Source organism: Anopheles coustani, chromosome X (genome assembly GCF_943734705.1).
Source record: "Anopheles coustani chromosome X, idAnoCousDA_361_x.2, whole genome shotgun sequence".
Classification (NCBI taxonomy): domain Eukaryota; kingdom Metazoa; phylum Arthropoda; class Insecta; order Diptera; family Culicidae; genus Anopheles; species Anopheles coustani.
The window spans coordinates 14,611,535-14,632,535 of NC_071290.1; the positions used below are offsets into that span (position 1 = coordinate 14,611,535).

Consider the following 21,001-nt stretch of genomic DNA (forward strand, 5'->3'; position numbering starts at 1 on the left):
CAAAAAAAGCGCTCACACACTTGTACGCCATCCCCACGGAGGCTTTCGGAAGTCATTGCCAGGGCCGCTGAGGGTGCCACCAAGATCGTGGATTTTCTTTCGTTTATCTGTAGTTCTATGTCCAAAAGTAAGCAACAGTAACTGGGTCGTTTGTTGTTTTTTTAAATGTATATCTTGTTGTGTCTGATCCTTCTTAGATTCAGGATGTGGCGGTGCGTAAGCGTTAGAGAAGGCGCAAATTATACGTAACACTCCAATAGGTACAGCTACTACCAAAGGAAGGCGGAGTCAACATCAGAGCAGACGAACAGAGAATGTGTGCTTGCTCGCGCACACAACTACTTTTTGTCATCCGAACCGGGAGTCACTCGAGTGATATAAAAGGCTGCTTGTAACTGCAGTTGCGCATTGCAATGGTCCGATCAAACTTGGTACCAAAGATGACAAAAAGAGGCCGTTGCGGGATCGCCGCCATATAGTCGGTGCAGCCGCACGCAAAATATATTAGTGCGAGTGGGCTGCCAATCGATCGATGTGATCATAAATAAAGAGTTCAAGAAACATGTAAAAAGTGTCTTCTTTCTTGCAGGCAAAAAACAAGGCGCTGCGTTTCAATAACTCCACAACAAACAGGCATTCATTTTTCATAAAAAGAATGCACTCCTGTCATGGATGGGTAATCGAATTTCACTAGTTTATCAAATGGGCATACCTTTGGGGTGAAGTAGATCTTAATAGTTGAAAAGTGAATTTAAACTACTTAGATATAAATATGTAATACCACATGAGAGAAATGAGAATTGAAATGTGATAATAAGAGATTTATTTAAATTTTTTTTCAGAAGCGACGGTAGAAATACTTAAAGAAAAACAGTTATATATGGAATATATTTTCTCGATGGAGACGTCCAATATTTCGCGAGTTGCCATGCCGGTTTAATATTTTTTTTTAAATTTTCGACTCCGTGCGTACCGGCAAGTAAACTTTGCATACCATCATAAAACACATCTTATAGTCTGGTAGACACATTCACATATGGTACACCTGGTACACACATATCTTATAACCCGGTACATACATACTCATATTTTATATTGACACCTGTTAACTCTCAAGATGTGAAAGTTCAATTTATCTTATCGTCGAGCAGTTATTTTTTACGTTTCATAGAATCTTTTGAAATCTACATGCTTCCGAACATGCTACAAAGGTATAGCTGTTCGAGCCAGTCCGGAACTGCTAGTCCGGACTTGCTCTAACAGCACCTGATAAAGGAACTAGGAAGTAGATAAGAGAGAGGAAATATATAAAATAGGAGAAAAGTGAGAAAACGGTCTTTTTTTCTGTTACAAACGAATTCTGGAAATAAAAAAGAGAAATTTTGGGTTGTTTAGCCACCAAAGAGCAATTTGCGAAGATTTTGCTTGAGTGAACCGAACGTTTGTAACAGAATAGCAAAACCGAAGCAACACCAACAAAAATAAAAAAGGATAGCTCTGTTGAGGCTCTTTCTCTCATCAGGCTGAGATCTAAATGGATGCGCGGTGCAGGTGTTAAGCTTGGAGGAGACTTTTTCGTTTTTGTTAGTGTTGCTTCGGTTCTCTCTATCGGTTCGGGACAACTCTTTCGGTTTATTTTTAACTTTTAATTTTTAATATTTTTATGCTTTTGCTCTCCTTAGAGCCATGGTATAGGGATATTGTGTATAGAAGAAGTGGAGATCGCTCGTGACGCGGTCTATGTCGTGTTTTTCCTACTCCAATTTCCGGCGACAGCGCACTTGAAACAGCGCGTTGCCCGAATTGCCTGGTTTATCCATGTTGACCTTCCTGGATGACAATCTTCGGCAATGTTGGGCTGCTGACAAGTTGAGACAGGAGCAGATTCGGACCTTTCCTCGTCTTTCTCATAGATTATCGAGAGACGTCGCTGCGAAACGCGCTCGGATGACCAAGATGGCTGGTCAACGATAGCTGGTGGGGACGCGACCACCACCGGAGTAACTCGCAAGCGCAACTCCGATCCTTCCTCTTCCTCCTCCTCCAAGATCGTAGGCAGCAAAGTGTGCGACACGTTCTCGAGCGACGACGACAGACACAACCCGGCAGTAGCTAGTGGCATCGCTCCGCCGATCGGTGGGTTAGCTCGCAGCCAAACCTGGAGATCAGACAGCCTGCAACAAATACGAAAAAAATAAATTCTTCTTCTTCTTCATCTTCTTCTTCTTTGGAAACTTCGTATATGACACATCTTCTATGTTATTATATCTTCTATCTTCTTTTATATATAGTTACGTTGGGCCACACATGCCAAACGACACCGCCAAACGCCACGTGTATCACCGGAAAGCACCACGCGCTTCACCGGTTCCCACGAGTAAGCAGCTAGGCTCAGTGTTCAAGCTAGGATCAACATAGCTTGAGCGAGTCTAGCGTTTATGGCACTCGCTTCTATTCTGCGACGCATAGGACAGCAGGAGTGCAGAAACGAAATTATTATTATTATTATTATTATTTATTTAATTATTTCATCTGCCACCTATTGGGTAAACAAAACTTAAAATTAAGATACAAGAAACAGGGCCTTAAGCACTACAACCCTAGCTCAGACTAACAAACAAAGGACATGCGAGGACCAGAAAAGATGCTGCTGCAACCAGAAGCAGAAAAAAGGCATAGAAAAATTAAGGCAAAGCAGGAGTAGAGGATATTGAAGAGCGGAAATTGGAGAGGGACGAGTTGAAATCGAAGTGATCGGAAAGATGGTTGAAGTGACGCATAGACATCAGCAAAGGGTCGTTATTACCGACACCAGTGCGACGGGCATGAACAATAAATTAAATGAAAAAATAAATTTTCAAAACAACAGTTTTTCCTTAAACGTACTAAAAAATAAAAAATAATGTAAGTTAAATGACATATGTATTTATGTATCAGTTTTTTGTTTTTGATCATTATTCGCATTGCATCGAGATTGCTCTCAGTTCGATCGCCATCTACGATGCTATGCGAATAATGACAAAAACAAAAAACTGATACATAAATACATATGTCATTTAACTTACATTATTTTTTATTTTTTAGTACGTTTAAGGAAAAACTGTTGTTTTGAAAATTTATTTTTTCATTTAATTTATTTTATACTTTTACGTATGACATGAACAGAGAAAACAGGATTTATTCTTTTATATGAAAATTGTCATTAAGTTAGTTGAGTCGGAGTGTACTTAAGGAAGGAGTAGAAATCCACTGCCTGTTACTGCAGGATCTGGCGCAACTCGTTTTGCTTTGCAGTGAACAGGATCGCGATGTCCGAGTACCACCCCGGTGGCAAAATCAGCATACTTTCTCATTCTGTTCAATTGACAATTGATTCCGCCAGAATGAGAAAGCATGCTGATTTTGCCACCGGGGCAATTTGATAATCCTTGATAGGAGTAAGAGTAGGGCTGCATTCTGTTTTAACGTTTGCTATGAGCACTGAGGAAGTGCTCTCGTTCTTCAGCACTGCTGCGAGTGAACACAACATGCGATCTCTCAATGTCACACAGCGCTCTCCCGGGAGAGCTGCTGAAGGAGACCAGCACGCTATCTGTTCAAGTGGGCCAGAACGGGATCGCCAACGCACAGTCATAATCTGGGAGCGAAATATGCTGGTGTTGCTGGCACACTCTTTCATTACTGATCTCCTGTCTTTTATCTCTGTCCGATTCAATTTTTGCGACATCCGGGAAGGTGAATGCAAGAAAACTGTTTAATTAAAAAGAGGAGCACGCGGTCGAAGGGATCGGGAAGGCACGTAAAAGTCGACGCAGACAAGCAGCGCTGGGGCATCAATCTCGCCCAGGATAACTCCAGCAATGAAGGAGGCCTGAGTGGAGACACGCCTATGTTCCAAAGAGGGAAGACCCAGTAGCTGACACCGGGACGTGTACGAAGGCATCTGCTGGACAGAACCCCCGTACAAACGAGCAACAGCAAAACGGTTAAATGTCCTTTGGATCCTCTCGAACCTGGCGCACCAACCAGCACCCGCAGGGTTCCAAACAACACAAGCATACTCAACAATGGGTCGAACGAGGGCACAATACAGGGCTTTTAAACAAAGAGGAACATGGAAGCCTTGAGACAGATGTCTTATCAGGCCTAAAGTTTAGAAACATTTACTTAGGACCGCTTCATAGTGCAGGTTGAAAGTAAGCCTGGAGTCAAGAATGACACCAAGGTCACGAATGGACTCTACACGTTGAAGGTGGTAACCATACACAGAATAAATCGCACAAAAAGGAGATTGGGAACGGGAGAAAGAAATGACAGAACATTTCTCAGGACGCAGGGATAAAAAGTTGGCGGAACACCACAAGTAAAATTCGTTCAAGAAATCTTGAATAACAATGCAGTCAGAGAGATTGGCAACAGGAAAAAAAATTTTGAGGTCATCTGCATAGAGAAGATGACCAACATGGGGAAGTATAGGACAAAAATCATTGATAAACAGAAGGAAAAGGAGAGGACTCAAAACACTACCCTGGGGAACCCCAGAAGTACAAGCAATAACACTAGAGCGGGAGTCGACAAGTTTAACCCTGCAGGACCGATCAGACAGATAAGAACAAAACCAGGCAAGCAGGGAGGAAGAGAAACCAAGTTTGTCAAGCTTAGCTAATAACAATGAATGACAAACATGGATTATATGTATGGTATAGTTATATGGACGGCAAAGCTACATACCAACTGAGAGTGGTAGTGTAGCGAGCGATCGGTTCTACTATAAGTTGCAATTTAAGTATAAAACCGACTGTAATCGTGTAATAAATGCATAACGAGCTAAACTTCTAAACACAAAGTTTGTTCACTCGTAACTGGCGCAGCTTGCGAACTACAAAAATGAATACAAGCTACAGTGAGTGGTTCCCGCATTTTGCATCAGCGACTTAAGGAGATATCCACAGCTTGATTTGGGGATCCTACAGGATCGCAAAAATCGCTCCAGCAAGACAGCAGATACAGCAGATGGGCAAAATAGCTTAAATAGTATGTATCAAGAAATCGCAGTTGAACAATTGGTTGTGCACGGCCGAAAAAAGATTGAATTTGTTTTAGAGCCGCGAGGGCACAGATGTGCTAGAAATGTACACGAATGCTATTATTGATAAAATTCAGGGCCAGCCAAAAGATTTGCTCTGCATGAGTCGTAGTTTCTAACACGGGAGTGCAGTATGTTTCGACGAGATAAAACAGATGCTTCTTAACGCTCTATCGGCAACAAACGATATTTTATCGTTGAATACGCGACTTTGGAATAACAACATGGACGTGGCATCAATGTTGCTAGTGAAGAGGCCGATCTTGCACTTATCACGTATGAACAGGTTAATACGGATGGATTAACGGATGGCCCTGGAAACAGTGTAAAACAAAAATCATCTAAACCCAGAGGGTTTACCTAAAACTCGTTGGATTACAGGATCAATTTGAGGTTATCCTCCCAAAGGCTACGGGCTGGTGAAATCAAATGGTAACCATTAAAAAATTAATAACAAAGAAAATATTTATATCTCATTCCCTCAGAGAACATTTCAGCTCCCAAAGCCTAAGGAACGGCAAAACACAGAAGTACCAGCGAGCAGAACACATCAGGATCCCTGTTGAGTCGCTTTCCGACACTCACCTCGGAGCCATCACGGAAGCCCTCCGATGCTCAGTGACCGCTGGAGCCAGCCGCTTGGTGCTGTGGAAGTCGCTGTCCAGCGTGTTCTGGCGCAGTCCACACGACCGCTTCATCCGCTCGGACACCTCCGTGATTTCCGTCGCGCCGTGCGTGGATTCACTGAACTGCTTCAACTTGCTGCTGCTGCTGTTGCTGGCGCTTAACAATCAGAGTGACAAGAAGTGACAAACAAAAACTCACAGTTAGTGTGCGAATGCTCTCATCCGGACTGCCGCGTCCACCATTCTTCCAGCCACTGCTTACGCGGTCTTCGCCGGCGGTTTGATGTCGCTGTCGTCCCACGGGCACACGGACACCGACACGGACGACTCCGTGCCGGGCTTGTCCGGGACCACCGTCTCCCACGGACACACCGCCCAGGCGGTCCCACCGCCCGACGCGGCACCCTCCAGTGTTACCTCTAAGGTCGTTCCGAAGGCTTTATCCGCCATCCTGAAGAAGAAGAACAGGCTAGAGGCACCCGGATGTCTTGATCTTTTGAACACACTCAGGCACACCGGGTTCACAACAGTGGCAAAACATTCAGTCTTGTGTTTATGACGATGCCCATGAAAACTCCTTCGATGATACTTTTCTTCTCCCCAACGGTACATCGTAGGGTACGACGGAGATGAAGGTGAGACGACACTTGAGATGCTTTCGGCTTAATGGCAGGGAAATGAACACAAAAATTATGGTTCAGCACACGTTGGAATCTATGAGATGTTGATGAAACAGAACACAAGCAGACAGACTTCCCCAATAACCACCGACTTCGATTCGGCAGACCAACTGTTAGATGAAGATGGGAAATGTCATGCAACGGTATGTCATGCAACACATATGCACTGAAGATAAAAATATAACCACCCCGGTGGCAAAATCAGCATGCTTTCTCATTCTGGCGGTATCAATTGTCAATTGGACAGAACGAGAAAGCATGCTGATTTTGCCACTAGGGCAAACTGGAATGTGTTGCCAAGGAGTAACAATTCAGAAGTCTGAATCCAATCCGACAGGATGTTAGGATCTGAAGTTCAAGTTCTGTCGTTTTAAAGGTTGTTTAATTCCAAATCTTTGTATTTATTGCTAAAGATTAGCAGAAGTAGATAAAAGATACATACCGTCGGTAATTAATGTATGTATGAAATGCATGAAAAGAAATTCAATTTTCTTTCTCGAAATTCTCGAAACACTCATCCCATTGCATTGCACTGATCGCCATAGCAATCAGCTTCCTTGGGGAAAATGGAAGGATCGCTATAACAACCACAGTTAACGTGGGGAAACCAGCTCAATTGGAGAAAAGGAAAACTGGGTTTTCGAAACCGTTTTAAATTTCGGGAAATGAAAAGGATAACAAAGAACGACGTTGGTCCCGGGCATTATGCGTTCGGTTGAGCAGGCATATCAAGGAAACACCAGAATGATAATGTATCACGGGTATATGCACGGGTAAGCTGCTTAGTTTGATCGAATCACTTTTGCTGTGTGTTTTCGGGTAAAACACCAAAAACACAATTCAAAGTGGCCTGGAACTTCACACAATAACGAAAGATGCTATACGTAGACAATTTTAAGCAAAATTTTTTTAAAACTTTAGATGCTTTGTTATGGGACAGTGCCTTTGCCTTTCAGGTTCTATGGTTTGATTAGTACCATATTATTACATAACAACTAGTGTTGTGTGAAACAGATTCAGATTCATGAATCTTCATGAATCTTTGAAAAGAATCAATGAATCTGAATCTCCATGTTAGAGATTCATGAATCTCCAAGATTAATGAATCTCCACGATTCACGAATCTCCAAGATTCACGAATCTCCAAGATACACGAATCTCAACGATTCACGAATCTTCAAGATTCATGAAACCCGTCTTGGCTAGAGCTTGAACAGAAGCAGCAAGAGAGTTTGTGTGTGAGACTGTTCTAGGTGCGGCTTTTGCTTGTACACTGGAAATGAATTTCGTCTGTTGCGCCCGAGCATCGGCTGCGAACCCATACGGTCAGCTTCTGCTCCGCTTGCCTTGTCTTGTTCGGTGCTGAACAAGGTGCTTACACCAAACTAAACAAGTGGCGAAGGTTCATAGAGCATCGAAGTCGAGGTGTATAGTTGTGATGTCAAACACCTGATAGGCCGGGAATACCAAATAAAGTTTGGAAACGCCTTGTCAAATCCGGTCAAATCCGTGCACGTCAGGCGTTCCACAAGGCAGTAACCTGGGCCCGTTACTATTCCTTCTCTTCGTTAACGATTGGGCTATGCCCTACCGAAGGGCCGTTTCCTGAAGTTTGCGGACGATATAAAAATGTTTTCGCCGGTTCGCGACTATGGCGAGTGTTCAGCCCTGCAGTCATCTCTTATCTCCTTCTCAAAATGGTGCCACCTTAACGCGCTAGTCATATGCGCCGAAAAATGCTGCGTTATTTCTTTCACTAGAAGCTATAACCCGATCATAACTGACTATACTATAAATGGAACGCTAATTAATAGGGTTGACGAGGTTCGCGACTTAGGTGTTTTACTAGATGCTCGTCTTACTTTTAACTCCCACTATGAGGATACCATCAAACGCGCCAATAGAACTTTAGGGCTAGTATTTAAAATCACCAAAGAGTTTGACGATCCTATGTGTCTGAAAGCAATCTTCTGTTCCCTATTCAGGTCCATCCTAGAGTATAATAGCGTTGTGTGGTCTCCATATGCCGAGACCTGGAAGACTCGGCTCGAAGCGATCCAGCGTAAATTTAGCAGAGTTGCGTTATGCCCGTTAAGATGGACCAGCAAACCAGACTATCATACTCGTTGTTTGTTATTAGGATTAGAAACTCTCGAGAAACGCCGCAACGATGCTCAGACTATGTTCATAACCGGTCTTTTCCTTGGTAACATTGACGCTCCAAAAATCCTCGATCAATTATCGATTTACATTCCACGGCCTAGTCTTAGACAGTGCCCCTTTCTGCTGGTCGATACTACAAATTCTCTATATGCCTACAACAGCCCAATTTTACGCATGATGAGACAATTTAATACTGACTATAGTTTCATAGACTTCGACTTACCGCTAAGAACCATTAAAAACCAGCTCAGGTATAGATATGTTATGCGTTCGTCCTAAAACTGTTAAATGTGCACTAATGTAATATCTCACCCGGACATGTTAAGCCAACAATGGCGGACATGTACTAACAAAATAAATAAATAAATAAATAAATAAATAAATAAATTAAGCACAACACAACACGCACAATAACAACATATGTTATAAGTATGACTGCAGGTCATCTCACACAGGCAAATCAAGCCGGGTAAGACAAATGAAGAAGAGTGTCCTTTTCCAAACCAAAACAGGGCCATTTGTGTTTTGCATTCTATGTATGTTATTGAGTGTCCAAATCAACCGTTTAAATTGAATTGGGTAAATACTGGAACAGCTATTGAGCCAGGTGTTTGAACTTCATGGGCAATCTACCGGAATTTTCTGAAAACGTTATTTAGTAGCTATCTAAAACCAGGCAGGTTTTTTGACATATTAACCAATTCCCGATGGGTACTAAATTATTATTGCGTATAGCTTGACGGTAGTTACGGAATGTTGACCAAGTTCTAATTTATGAGAAATTTTGAATGTTCTTTTGCAATTAACCTGTTTTATCGGGCACCACACTTAGAAGGCACAAAAAAACCGGAATTATTTGTCAACATATTAGTTAATTAATGGTGCTTGACAAATGACGAGTATTGTCTCTGATGATAGTTAGGAAATTATATCCAGCCAATGTAAAACACATCTATCAGGTAAAGCCTTCAGTGACCTACAATTCCTCTTATTGGTCCGATAAATGTTTCATTACATTCAACCATGAGCATGTAATAAGCCAGCCAGTGAACCAATATCATATTAGAATAACCGGGATTTGGATTTGGCCTCTGATTAGGGGGGCTTTGGTTAACTGAATTTGCCACAATTTTACTAGATATTAATGCAAAGTTTTTCTTCAACATGGGCGCGTGTAACCGGGCCTTTATACCTAGTGTTCTGTAAAATTATCGTTATATACGAGACGAATGTTTTGTTGTTCAATATGCTTTCTTTTGTATGGAAATTGCAAGTTATTTTATTCAAAACAAACTCCTAACTCTTGGATAACTCTTTCGAGACTCTTCCGGAAACTTATGCACGTTTTCTCCAAATTGAATTCCAAATCAACAAACATCGAATCTAACACAATGAGGAGCTGTATGTTGAATGCATTTTGAGCCTAGTTGGACAAGAAAAGGTTAGTGGGAAGCAGCTCTAGAGCGTTCTAAGAACTCTACTGATGTAAGATGATTCACAGAAAAATGCTGAACAACAAGAAAGGTATAGAACATAATGATTGCATAAAAGAAAGAGACAACATTGTGGTGGCTTAGGTGACCCACATAATTTTTTTAAAGGAAATTCGCACATAAATAGGGATGTTCCGTGTCTTTTGGACAGGCTGTTGACGTTGCCGCCCGCGCCCTGCCCGGTGGAGAGCTGGGTCAGCAGCGACGGGTTCGGCGCGGCCGACGTCGAGCCCTTCTTCTTCGCGCCGCCGCCGAAGCCGAAGAAGCGCTTCTTGTGCGACGGCTGGATCGCGTTCGCCATCAGGCTCTTGTAGTGCTCCGAGCGCACGAACCGCGGGTAGCAGTCCTTCTTCAGCAGCAGCATGTAGATGTGTTCCGCGGCCGAATCGAACGCGAAGCGGGACGGATTCTTCAGCCCTTGCTGGACCTTCTCCATGGTTTTGCCGTCGATGTTGATCTCGCAGGGCGCACCCGGCTCCAGGAACTCCCTAGGGAGAAAGTAAACCGCAAATGAGACCGGTTCAGCATTGAAGCTATCTGATACATTCCCCTATATGATAGCAATGTTCTCTCTACCGATTGGAAATATTCCCTACACTTTGGAAATGTTCCCTCCGCCTATTGAAACATTTCATTACAAAGAGTAATTCAGATTTACGTATCTAAATCGGAGCTACCCAACTCTGATAGAGCGGCACTGTTTTGGGGTGCGTCGTCGACACTTACTCGTAGATTTCCTTCACCTTGCGCGGTATCTGCGAGTGCGACGAACGTCTCAGATCGTTGACGGCCATCCAGAAGCGAATGTTCTCGTGCGAGTACTCCTTCTTCAGGTAGTGCGTGAACTCCTGCAGGCCGGTCGGGTCGGAGACGACCTCCTCGATGGAGATGCCCCAGCGCTTGACGCGCTTCTCGGTCGGCACCTCCACCACCGGGTTGTTCAGCTGCCAGAAGCTCACGTCCTCGGTGACCCACGGGTTCGATGGCAGCGGCGGCTGCATCATCGGATCGTACTCACTGAACGTCTCGTAGTACGACGCGAGGCTCTCGCACGCCTGCGACATCTTCACCCGGTTGCGCCCGAGCGACGCCTTCAGGATGTCCACCTCCCGCTCCCAGTCCTCGACCGTGCGCTTGCGCGGCTTGCCCTGCCGGTCGCGCGACGGTATGGGGCAGGGCTCTAGCGGCGTAAACTGGCCGGGTGGCGGCCGGTGGACGCGCCAGTAGGCGCGCTCCTGCGAGTCCCCGACGATCTTGTCGCCCTTCTTGCGCTCCTTCGCCAGCCGCACCTGCTCCTCCGCCTGCATCATGATGAAGTCCCACTTGCCCTTCAGGTTCTTATGCAGGCTCGCCAGCGCCTCCGTCTCGTAGTCCTCCAGGCCGTGCCGCTGCTTGTTGCGCAGCGACCGCTTCGCCAGGTAGATGGCGTACTCGATCTGGTCGGGTGCCTTCTGCTGCCACGGCCAGTAGTACGGCGTCTGGAAGCGGTACAGCGACGAGTCGTCCTTCACCATCAGCGTCTTCGAGTCGGACACCGGGAAGAAGTAACCGTGCTGGCACAACTGGTTACTGATGTTCAGGGCCTCCGACTCCTCGATACTGAGTCGCTCCATCAGCCACTCGATCAGATCGTTCCCTGAAGAACCAAGGAAACATAGAAAATGAAAGGAGAAGAGAGAGAATTCGGAGTGGAGAAAGAATCCTTTTCAGTACCTACCGGTAAACGCTGCCGAAACAGTGGTCAGACACATCTTCTGGTTCCGCTCTGGAACCCCCGTTTCGGGGTGAAGCAACTCTCGCACCAAGGTCTCCATCTACGAGTACACAAAGCAAACACCACGCTAAAGCTGATGTCCTCGTTTCAACGCCCGAATAACGGATGTCATTATTACACCCTCTATCATTGCCACTGTTAGCACGACAGTTGTTTACTAACACACAGTGCAGAATATTCCGAATCACCAAAGACCAAAGGACTGCAGCCAAGAACAACTCTAATTACCCTGTTATGGAGTCTCTGCAACTTGGCTATATGTGTCGCCATATCCAAAAACAGGCTAGTTCTACAGAAGTCATTATCTTCTCAACGACTATTAAAAAATTGTATTAAAAATTATTGTTCTGAACCAAACATGTTCATAGTGTTCTTGAGAGGTATAGCTTGAATAATTTGTTTTAAAAATAAGCGATGATTATACATGAATCGCATCTTTTCAAATGCATACCGCCATGGTATGGTGTGTTAGAATTTATTTAAGTTGTACACCCAATAACTTGTATCTTAAAGGCTGCTCCGCACGCTCCGTTTGCATACCATTTTCAGTTTGCGCAGTTTTAAGACGGAATGGAAATGTTGCAATTGTGAGGGTCCAGACGGTACAGACTTATTGGTGTTTTCACTCAGTTTTTGGTGATATCGCAATGGAGGAGGTTTTCCTGTGGTCGACTTTTGTACAACAACTCAGAAGAATCGGAAGTTCACAGTGGTCGCAGAAACGGCTTCTAAAAAGGCGGGACTTTTCCCATACTAGATTATTGTGTGAATTACGCGATGAACCTAATGACTGGCGGAACTACTTGGAATGTACATAGACAGGTATTCTTACTATAATCAAACAAAGTATTTGTATGAGAGCAGCAATATCACCACATGAAAGGCTTTAACTTTAACATTTTTAGAAACCGAAAGAAGTTATAAAGACAATGAATTCACAACTATTATATCGAAACAATCGTTGAGTGAAATCATACCCGAAACATGTGAAGCTCTCTTCAAGGTGCTGAAAAGAAATTGATTACTCGATAGTAAGTATAACTACTATTGTCTAAGACGATTCAAGATCTTATTGACTTTATTAACTTTATAATTCCAGTTTTTATTGTTATGAGCAAAAATGCAAAAGAAACTTTAGTTGAGGTCCTCCCACATTGGTTGGAAAGTAGATATGTAGTTTGAAGCAGTTTGTTTGTGAGTTAGTGTTTCTGGGATATAGTTATGTGGCATAGGCTGAGTTTGTGGCATTCTCAATAGATGCGGCATATTTTGTTGGCGACCATACTGTCCATGCATTGAACTAAAGCTATCCTGTCGGTGGCAAGTCATGTCAACCATTTGAAAATTTTTGGTTAGCGTACCCATCTCTGCTTCGAATAAAACGTCAGAAATAAGTTTCTGAGCGATTGCGTTTTGTGTACTTGGGACGGCTCTTAGTTTATTTCCCACATGTTTTCCGAACACCTGAAATGTATCCTCTGCCTGTAGTGCTTCCAGTTTCTCTCCTACCAATTGCATTGCCTCAGTTGTACTATCACTATTCTGAACCTTCTTTCTCTTATAAGTTGACTTGTATGAGTTGTTGTCAGAATAGGGAGTTGATTTTTCAGTTAATGGAGTAGTAGCAGTCAAGAAACTGGGCTCACTATCAACACAAGTTTCATGCACATCTCCATCCACCTGGAAATATTAAACAAGTATTATAGTTTATTGACGTTATTTAATAACCAGATTAGTAATAACAATTATTAGGGCGTATTCCGAACGAAGTCGTCAAAGGTAATTACCTTTGGACAGAAGCGAGATAGTGCCATACAAAGTGCTTGAGGTAACTCAATCTTGCGGGCTGGGAAACGATCATTAAGCCAAACATAAACAATCGTTTTGAGTGAAACCTGTTGCAAACCTATAACATCCGTCCAAATAGACGATCGTCAAAGTAATAGTCAGTAAAATCGTTTGAGCTCTGCCATCTGTGAGTAAATTTGTCGAGCAGTTGAGTTAACGATCGTTATAGGTATCACATAAACTTAATCTACAGCAATGACGACCGTTTAGTTATCGATGACAAAAGAGTAGTCGATAACGCCAACCTAGCGATGAGAGAGCGTCCGATTTGATCATTGATCTACCTACACAAACAAGTTGAATCGCGCGACGAAAAATCTAATGAACATACACTAGTGCCAACCGGTATTTTTGCCTACTATAATAGTAGTACTAAGGCTGGTATTTTATTTTGAGGTAGTGGTATAGGTAAATATAGTTGAATCGTACGTACGAATAATACCAGCTTATGTAAAACAATCCCGGAACTTTTGACAAGAGAGAACGCGACCTTTTTTCGGCGCGCCAATGTTGCTACCGATAACGGCGAAGTTAAACTTAACAAGCCCAAAGTGCTTCCTAACGATGCCAAACAAAAGCCTTTCGCGTGCAATTGACTGCCTACTACCGGCAAAGAGCAGCTTCATACGGACGAACTGGCCCTGAAAACAGTGTAACACAGATCTGGTCAAACGATCCTGTAGTCGATGTATAGTTTACGCATTTTGTTCTCAAAATAAAAAAAAATCTAATATTTGTCAACACTGCTTTTGGTTTTGGTTGGCATTGCTATGAAGCTCTTTGGGATTGTTAAGTACAACTTTGGTGTTTTCTGTAGCAACATTGCTTGTCGAACGTTCCGGGATGTTTTAAAATTAGCCATTACAGGTGAACGTCGATTATCCGGGGGTGTCGGGACCGGGAGGTCCCCGGATAATCGAATTCCATTGATAATCGAACATATACTAAAATACGCTTATAATACCTGGTTTGAGTCTTGCCTAGTTCACTTTTGACCAGTTCCAGTTAGGCAGCGCTCTGTGAACAGCCCAACAAACCAGACAAACACGACACTGTTCGAAGGGTGCTCTGCGAATTGTCGTGAAGAACTGTCACTCATCCAAGCAGCAAGGTAGCACAATACACAAGGTTTAACATTTCACAGTGGGATACAGCCCTGCACGACAAAATCAAACTGTTTTGTTCTGTGTCGTGTTTGTCTGACATGTTCGATGCAGGTTGACAGAGCACCTCCATATGATTGCATGGGTTTGTTCGTTTTTTTTGTCGTGTTTGTCGTGTTTGTCTTGTTCGATAGCCTTAGTTGATTAATCATAAAACATGTTTGAATTAATTTTTTATGGTAATTTTTAATGCTAATTTCGATCAGACAAATTTTATTTGACACTATTCCTAAAAAAAGTTGTGAACCAACCTGATATTCATGGAAACAATTCAACCCGGTTGTGCAGATGTCAGTTGCAAGACACCCGGATAATCCGCCCCCCGGATAATCCGCCCCCCGGTTAATCCGGCCCCGGATAATCGACATCCGACTGTATTATATTATAAGGAAAGCAAATACTGGAAAATACATTTTAAAAGATTTCCTGTGATTGTAAATTATATTTCAGGGATTTTTGTCCATTACAAAAAGCGTTCCTTTAAAATATAGTAACGGCTCATTCAAAACTATTCCAGTTCACTGCCTACTACCGGCAAAGAATAACTTGATACGGACGAACTGTGGAACTAGATACGGAAACAGTGTATAGAGTTAAGGTTGGAGGAGTTCTTTCTGGTCCATTTGTCGGGTGTACCTCATGGGACCGTCTTGAGTCCCCTCTTTTTCTCATTTTTCATCGTCGACTGTCCTGGAGTTCTACCAACTTCTGCTGGTTGCCTGCTGTATGCGGATGATGTAAAGTTCCATCTTCCTGTATCCTCGTCTAATGTTGATACAAATTTTCAAGGATGTTTTTTCTACTGAGTGTGCCACCAACGGCCGTGTTCTGTGCGTGTCTAAATGTTGTGCTATCTCGTTTAGTCGTTCCTCGGATAGACTGATACACAACTATTATATGAATGGTTTGCCGATTTGCGAGTGTCATTTGTTAAACATCTTGTGGTGTGGCTTGATGACAGCCTATCTTTTGGGTCACATTTCAAATGGGTTATTGGGCCTGAAAGCCCGAATGGCTTTCGAGATTCGATCCTCTGTACCGTGACCAGCGCTGTACTACTGCTGAGTGCATCCCATCCTGGCGATTGGTTGCGTCATCTGGTCTCCCGCTGGTGTCATTCCACTGAATAGGTTGGAGAGGGTGCAGAGGAAGTTCACTCGTTTCGCCGTGAGGCGGCTTTAGAACCACACCAGCGCTACCTTACCTCCCTACCGCGCGATTCCAACTTCTAGGGCTAGACAGTCTCAGCTAACATCCACTCTTTAACATTGAATCCTCTTCGCTGTTTGCGGCTATTCCTCTTTATGTACCGTTCTATCGACTCTATCGTTACTTATCCTCACCCACCGTACACTATTCGCTCGACCCACGGCGGTGAGTCCTGTCCATCCAACACAGCGCTTCGCAAAGTGAGTGCTTCTTTCCTGTGTAACCATGGTCTAATGTAATACTCTGGTCTGATCGTCTAGAGCATTTTGACAAATCGTCGATAGAAAAATAAAAGAAATTGTTGACAGTCCAGTTACTTTTGTTTACTTTTTGATTGGCCGTGTGTTGTGTGGAGTGCTGTTGCGGTTGTGGTAATTGTGTCGGTTGTAAGTAAAATTTTGCGTATTTTGAGCGCACACAAAGGCAGATTTGCAAGGATGCTGCTCACTGCCACGGTTATCTGGCCGTCGGCGATCGGGAGTACTACGTCCGGAAGATGCTGTCTTGGTTTCTTAGGCTACTGAATATGACCAAAGATCCCGCGTTGCATATTGCTATTGGTGAGGTGTTTGCGTACACGTTGAAGGGTCTTCCAAAGTGCGAAATGGTCAACGGAACAGTAGGCAATGTGGACGACGAAACGCTGTCTTGCTTTTTGATAAAGCTAGTGAAGCAAGTGAATGAAGCACATGCCTATCTGAAGCAGGCTTGTGCTATCTGGTTGCCGCCGAAAAGTGCAGAAAGTTGCTGCCGATACGTAGTTGTCCGAGAAAGGCGTTCTCATCAAGATACCGGATGAGTAAGGCTGGGTCCTCCAGAAAAGGGAAAAATTTTCGTCAGTGCTCGTCGTTTTCCCTTTGTTTATAAACAATATTTGACACTTGAGTATAATCAATATGGTGGACATGAAATCCCCTATTCGATAACCGTATTCATTAACCGTGTGTGTAACGTTCAGCAAGAAATTTTAAAGTTTATTGCTTCATTTCAAAACGGAAGATTGAACCTCAAAATAATTAAAGAAAAGGTATCGCAGAGTTTTTACTGTGTGTCACGGGTTTTGTTGTCTGTTTGGCGTAATGGTCGTTTTGTAATGGTGTAATGCCACACAATTATATAGCTCTGGCAAATATTTGATTGACGGAAAACGCGTAGTTCAACGTAAATGTTTTATTAGGACAAATTTATAGGGATGAAATCTCGCGTAATTTGATTACTCCGTCAGAACTATGACTTCACCTAGCACAACCAGCTCTAAGTTCAAGGCTTACCTTGACTGTGTCTTACCTTATTGAAGGCCATTGGCCGCGATAGTCGCTCGATGGGTGGTGTCGGCTGCGCGACATTCGAAATGGATGCGCTGGAGGAAGCGAGTGTCTCCGGAGTATGCGAGATCGAGCTGGAACCGGCGGCCTGCAGCAGGCCGGTCGAGGCTAGGAGCGCCGTCGGTACGGCAATGCTGGTCAGCTGGGCCGGCTGCAGGGCGCTCCGGCTGTCGCTCGCTTCCTGTCCACAGGCCACTCCACCTCCGGCGCCATGACTCTCTCCCGCCGCCGCCGCCATATTGAACCCGACTGGAGAGGTCTGGGCGTGTGCTCGATGTTGTATCTGCCGCAGAGTTACGGCGGTGCTAGTGCCGCTCCAGCCGGCAGCAGAGTCGGCACTGGGTTCAGGACCTTTTGGTGAAAGGATGACGTCCGGCGATTCCATTGCCAACACTTACGCTCTTCGGGGTCGCAGACGTCGCTCACTCTAACTAGGCCCGACAATTTGTCCAGCTGCTACCCCGAGAGATGTAGCTCCTGGTGCTGTTGTTGTTCTCAGTAGTGCAGAAGTTTGCTGTAGAGAGTAATTATAAATCAATTTGCTCGGTCATTGTCTCTATCTAGCATCCTCCCACCATGTAACCTGAATATAAATGTTGCAATTGCAAGTAAGAATATACAGACAAACAAAATGCAATGCCTCATTGACAAACCCCCATTTCAATAGACGAATAAAAGCCAAAACAACAGCGCGCCAAACGACGCGCGCCGTAATAGTCTTGCGAGTAAACGAAATCAATCTGCACCGATGTCATATACGGTACGAGAAAGCGTGCAACTTATAAACAGTTCTGTTTTGTTATGAAATTCCGTGTCCGATGACCTGCAAGTCATATGTCAGAACGAGATCTATCCGCGCCGACCCCGGTGGCAAAATCATCATGCTTTCTCGTTCTGTCGGTATCTATTGTCAATTAAGAGAATGAGAAAGCATGCTTATTTTGCCACCAGGGGAGACGTCATTACGCTGAGCGGAGCTTGCCAGTCGTTGTTCACTGTCAAATATATTTGAGCGAAAACGTTCAAGTGGTGTTCGCGAGCGTTAAACGATGTCGTTTCCTGTAGAGCAGGGGTCGGCAAAGTGCGGCCCGCGGGCCAAATCCGGCCCCCCAAATGATTTTATCCGGCCCGTAAGAATATTTTAGTGCTTCATACAAAAACCCATCCCACTTTTTATCGGATTTGCCAGGTTTGTTTTTGTTGTGCTTCTATGTGGGTGTACTTTATTATAATTAACGTTAGCTTATACTTATGGTAGTGGTGGCTGCGGAGTGGTACGTGCGTTCGCCTTGAGTGTCGCTGGTGAAAAGGGGCGAACGACCACGCTATCTCCAGCTCGTGTCATCTCGCTGATGACGTATGATCGGCATGCATTTATACCTAGAGGTACACTGCTCCAGCCTCCAACAGTTTTCTTCCCAAAAATGGAGATAAAAATTGTTTAACGAGGTGTTCCTGTTATATGTTTACCGATAACATTTTAAATACTTTATCTTTTCCCACTTTTTATGTAATTTTGCTATTTAGAAAGTTCCTCCCTCCTTTACAAAGGGTTTGAAAACATTAACGCATCGTTTAAAGTATCCGGCCCGCGCCTTCGGTTTCTCTTAGATTATCTGGCCCTTTTTGGAAAACGTGTGCCGATCCCTGCTGTAGAGGACTGTAATCAGGAGGAGTATAGAACGGTTGGGTAACATACATGGCATTTGCGAGTTCATATTGCGTTGAAGATGCCCTAGGACGTATAGTGCTCGGCCTGATGTTCGAGTGCAACGAATGATCAGCTTCCAATGTAGGATAAGAGGGAAGAGTTGTTTTGGACGATAACTATTTCCCGCTGAGAACTGATTTATGTTTTGTGGGGAAGAAAATCTTGAATCTAAGAGGATTCTCCAGACCTCTGAAAAAGTTATCCAAAGCGTTTTTCCTAAAATTGTTTATATGCACCGTGTAGTTAGTGGAATATTTTGGATTGGATTGGATTTGCATGATTATTGCCGTTTGTAAATCATTCACCCTGCTAAAGTCGCAACTTAATGATTCTGATGGTTTTTTTTCCGAATCATGGTTTATTCGTTATCCAATATTTTATGATTTCTTTTGCCCTTAGAGTAACGGAGAAGAGTTTTTTTAATTGTGTTCCAATTAACGGCAACCCCATTCGAATCCAACATCGCTTCAGCATTAATTTTCCTTCGAATTGTACCCTAAGTGATATGATACTCGACGGAATCGAGAGGGAAGCGTTCGTACATTTTCAGTCCATTTTCCAATTGTAGGAACGAGTCGGGCTAGAAATGGCACCGAGGCACCGTTTAAAAGGGGCTCATTTTGTATGCCGAAATGTTCATTTTGTGTTACCTGGTTAACACCGTAGACATCGTGGGGTGACGGTAAGGGTGGCTCCCATTCAACACCAAATTTCAACAGTGGTAAAACTACCTAACAAGTATCAGTTTCGTAGCAGTTGTGCTTTAAAAAACGATTGGCCTTAATCACAATATGCAATTTTACAATAAAATAATGATGTTGCTTGACTCAAAAAGTACGCATACAACTACATGCATACATACAGTGGCGGATCTAGCTCTTTGGAGGCCCTGAGCGGAATTGTAGTAGGGGCCCTGCAAAGAATAACTCATTGTAAAAATTCAGACTACCGAGTACCAAAGGGATGGAGGGGGGGAAGGGAGATGGTCCACAAACCCGCTTCATCGATCACGATTAAAAATGAAAAATAAAATGTTACGATAACGCAATAAGCATTTCTTTTTTGTAAGAAAATGTTTAACTTGATTTAATTCATGTTGTATTTTTCTCTTTATGCATGTTATGATGAATAACATTTTTATAAATTTCAGTCAAAAGTTCAGGGGACATATTCCATATAATATTTTAAAGAGTTTTAACACTGGCTCGTATTCCTTAGCCCTTTGTTATGATATAGATTTTACATTATCACTAACGACATAGAATGTGTGAATTACGAATTCTTCTTTGATTGAAAAATTGTGTTCACTGTTTCGTGTCGCTTACGCACACGATTTTCTTCTGAAATAACTGAACTAAAAGATCACTCGTTAGCTGTTATTTCTACATTTGCGAAATCTGCGCGAAAACTCTGGATGAACGTTTCTAACGATTGCAAAAATACTGATCCTTGCAATAGTTCACATTCAACTGTTTGAAGCGACTTCCTTGTAGCATTTATTTTCTGAAGCAGGGTGTTCCAAATTACGGTTATGAAAACAACCTCATATTTACTCATTTGTTGGAGAAGCGCGTTTGTTTCATTTATTGTTATTGCTTTTTCAGCTCTATGGTTTAAAATTTCTTGCAATGCATTTTTGATTTCTCCATACCCGGTTTTTAAAGCTAAGACCGCATCGCCTCTAGCTGACCACCGAGTCAGAGAGCACCTTTCCAAAAACTATTATTGAATGATTGTGTTCTTTTTCTCAATTTTTTCTGTTAAAACTTTCCAACGATGGGTTGAAGAGGAAAAACTGCGTTTTTAGCTGGAAAACTTACATTGTTGCCTTAAAATTGTTGGCTGTAAAGTTAACAATTGAATTTTATGAGTGATTTGCATATGATATATTCCACTGACATACATAGTAGCACCTGCGCTATT

General features: G+C 43.3%; 1 protein-coding gene across 1 annotated transcript; it reads right to left on the minus strand.

The window, feature by feature from the left end:
* Window positions 1-1,699: 1,699 nt before the first annotated feature.
* Window positions 1,700-17,752, minus strand: LOC131269328 (regulator of G-protein signaling 11-like). Its single transcript, XM_058271680.1, has 7 exons — window positions 17,330-17,752; window positions 11,766-11,862; window positions 10,775-11,684; window positions 10,168-10,536; window positions 5,975-6,163; window positions 5,672-5,857; window positions 1,700-2,174 (listed from the first exon to the last, which is right to left on the minus strand). The coding sequence occupies exons 1-7, from the start codon at window positions 17,750-17,752 to the stop codon at window positions 1,739-1,741; spliced, it is 2,610 nt and encodes an 869-aa protein (XP_058127663.1). The 3' UTR covers window positions 1,700-1,738.
* Between the last annotated feature and the right edge of the window lie 3,249 nt (window positions 17,753-21,001).

Excerpts from the sequence above, each read along its gene's own strand:
- LOC131269328 (XM_058271680.1), bottom strand. The coding sequence starts at position 17,752 with ATGGAATCGCCGGACGTCATCCTTTCACCAAAAGGTCCTGAACCCAGT. Across the intron at positions 10,537-10,774 it reads AAGGTGAAGGAAATCTACGA|GGAGTTCCTGGAGCCGGGTG; the intron begins GTAAGTGTCGAC and ends CTTTCTCCCTAG. Across the intron at positions 5,858-5,974 it reads AAACCGCCGGCGAAGACCGC|CAGCAGCAGCAAGTTGAAGC; the intron begins GTAAGCAGTGGC and ends CGCCAGCAACAG.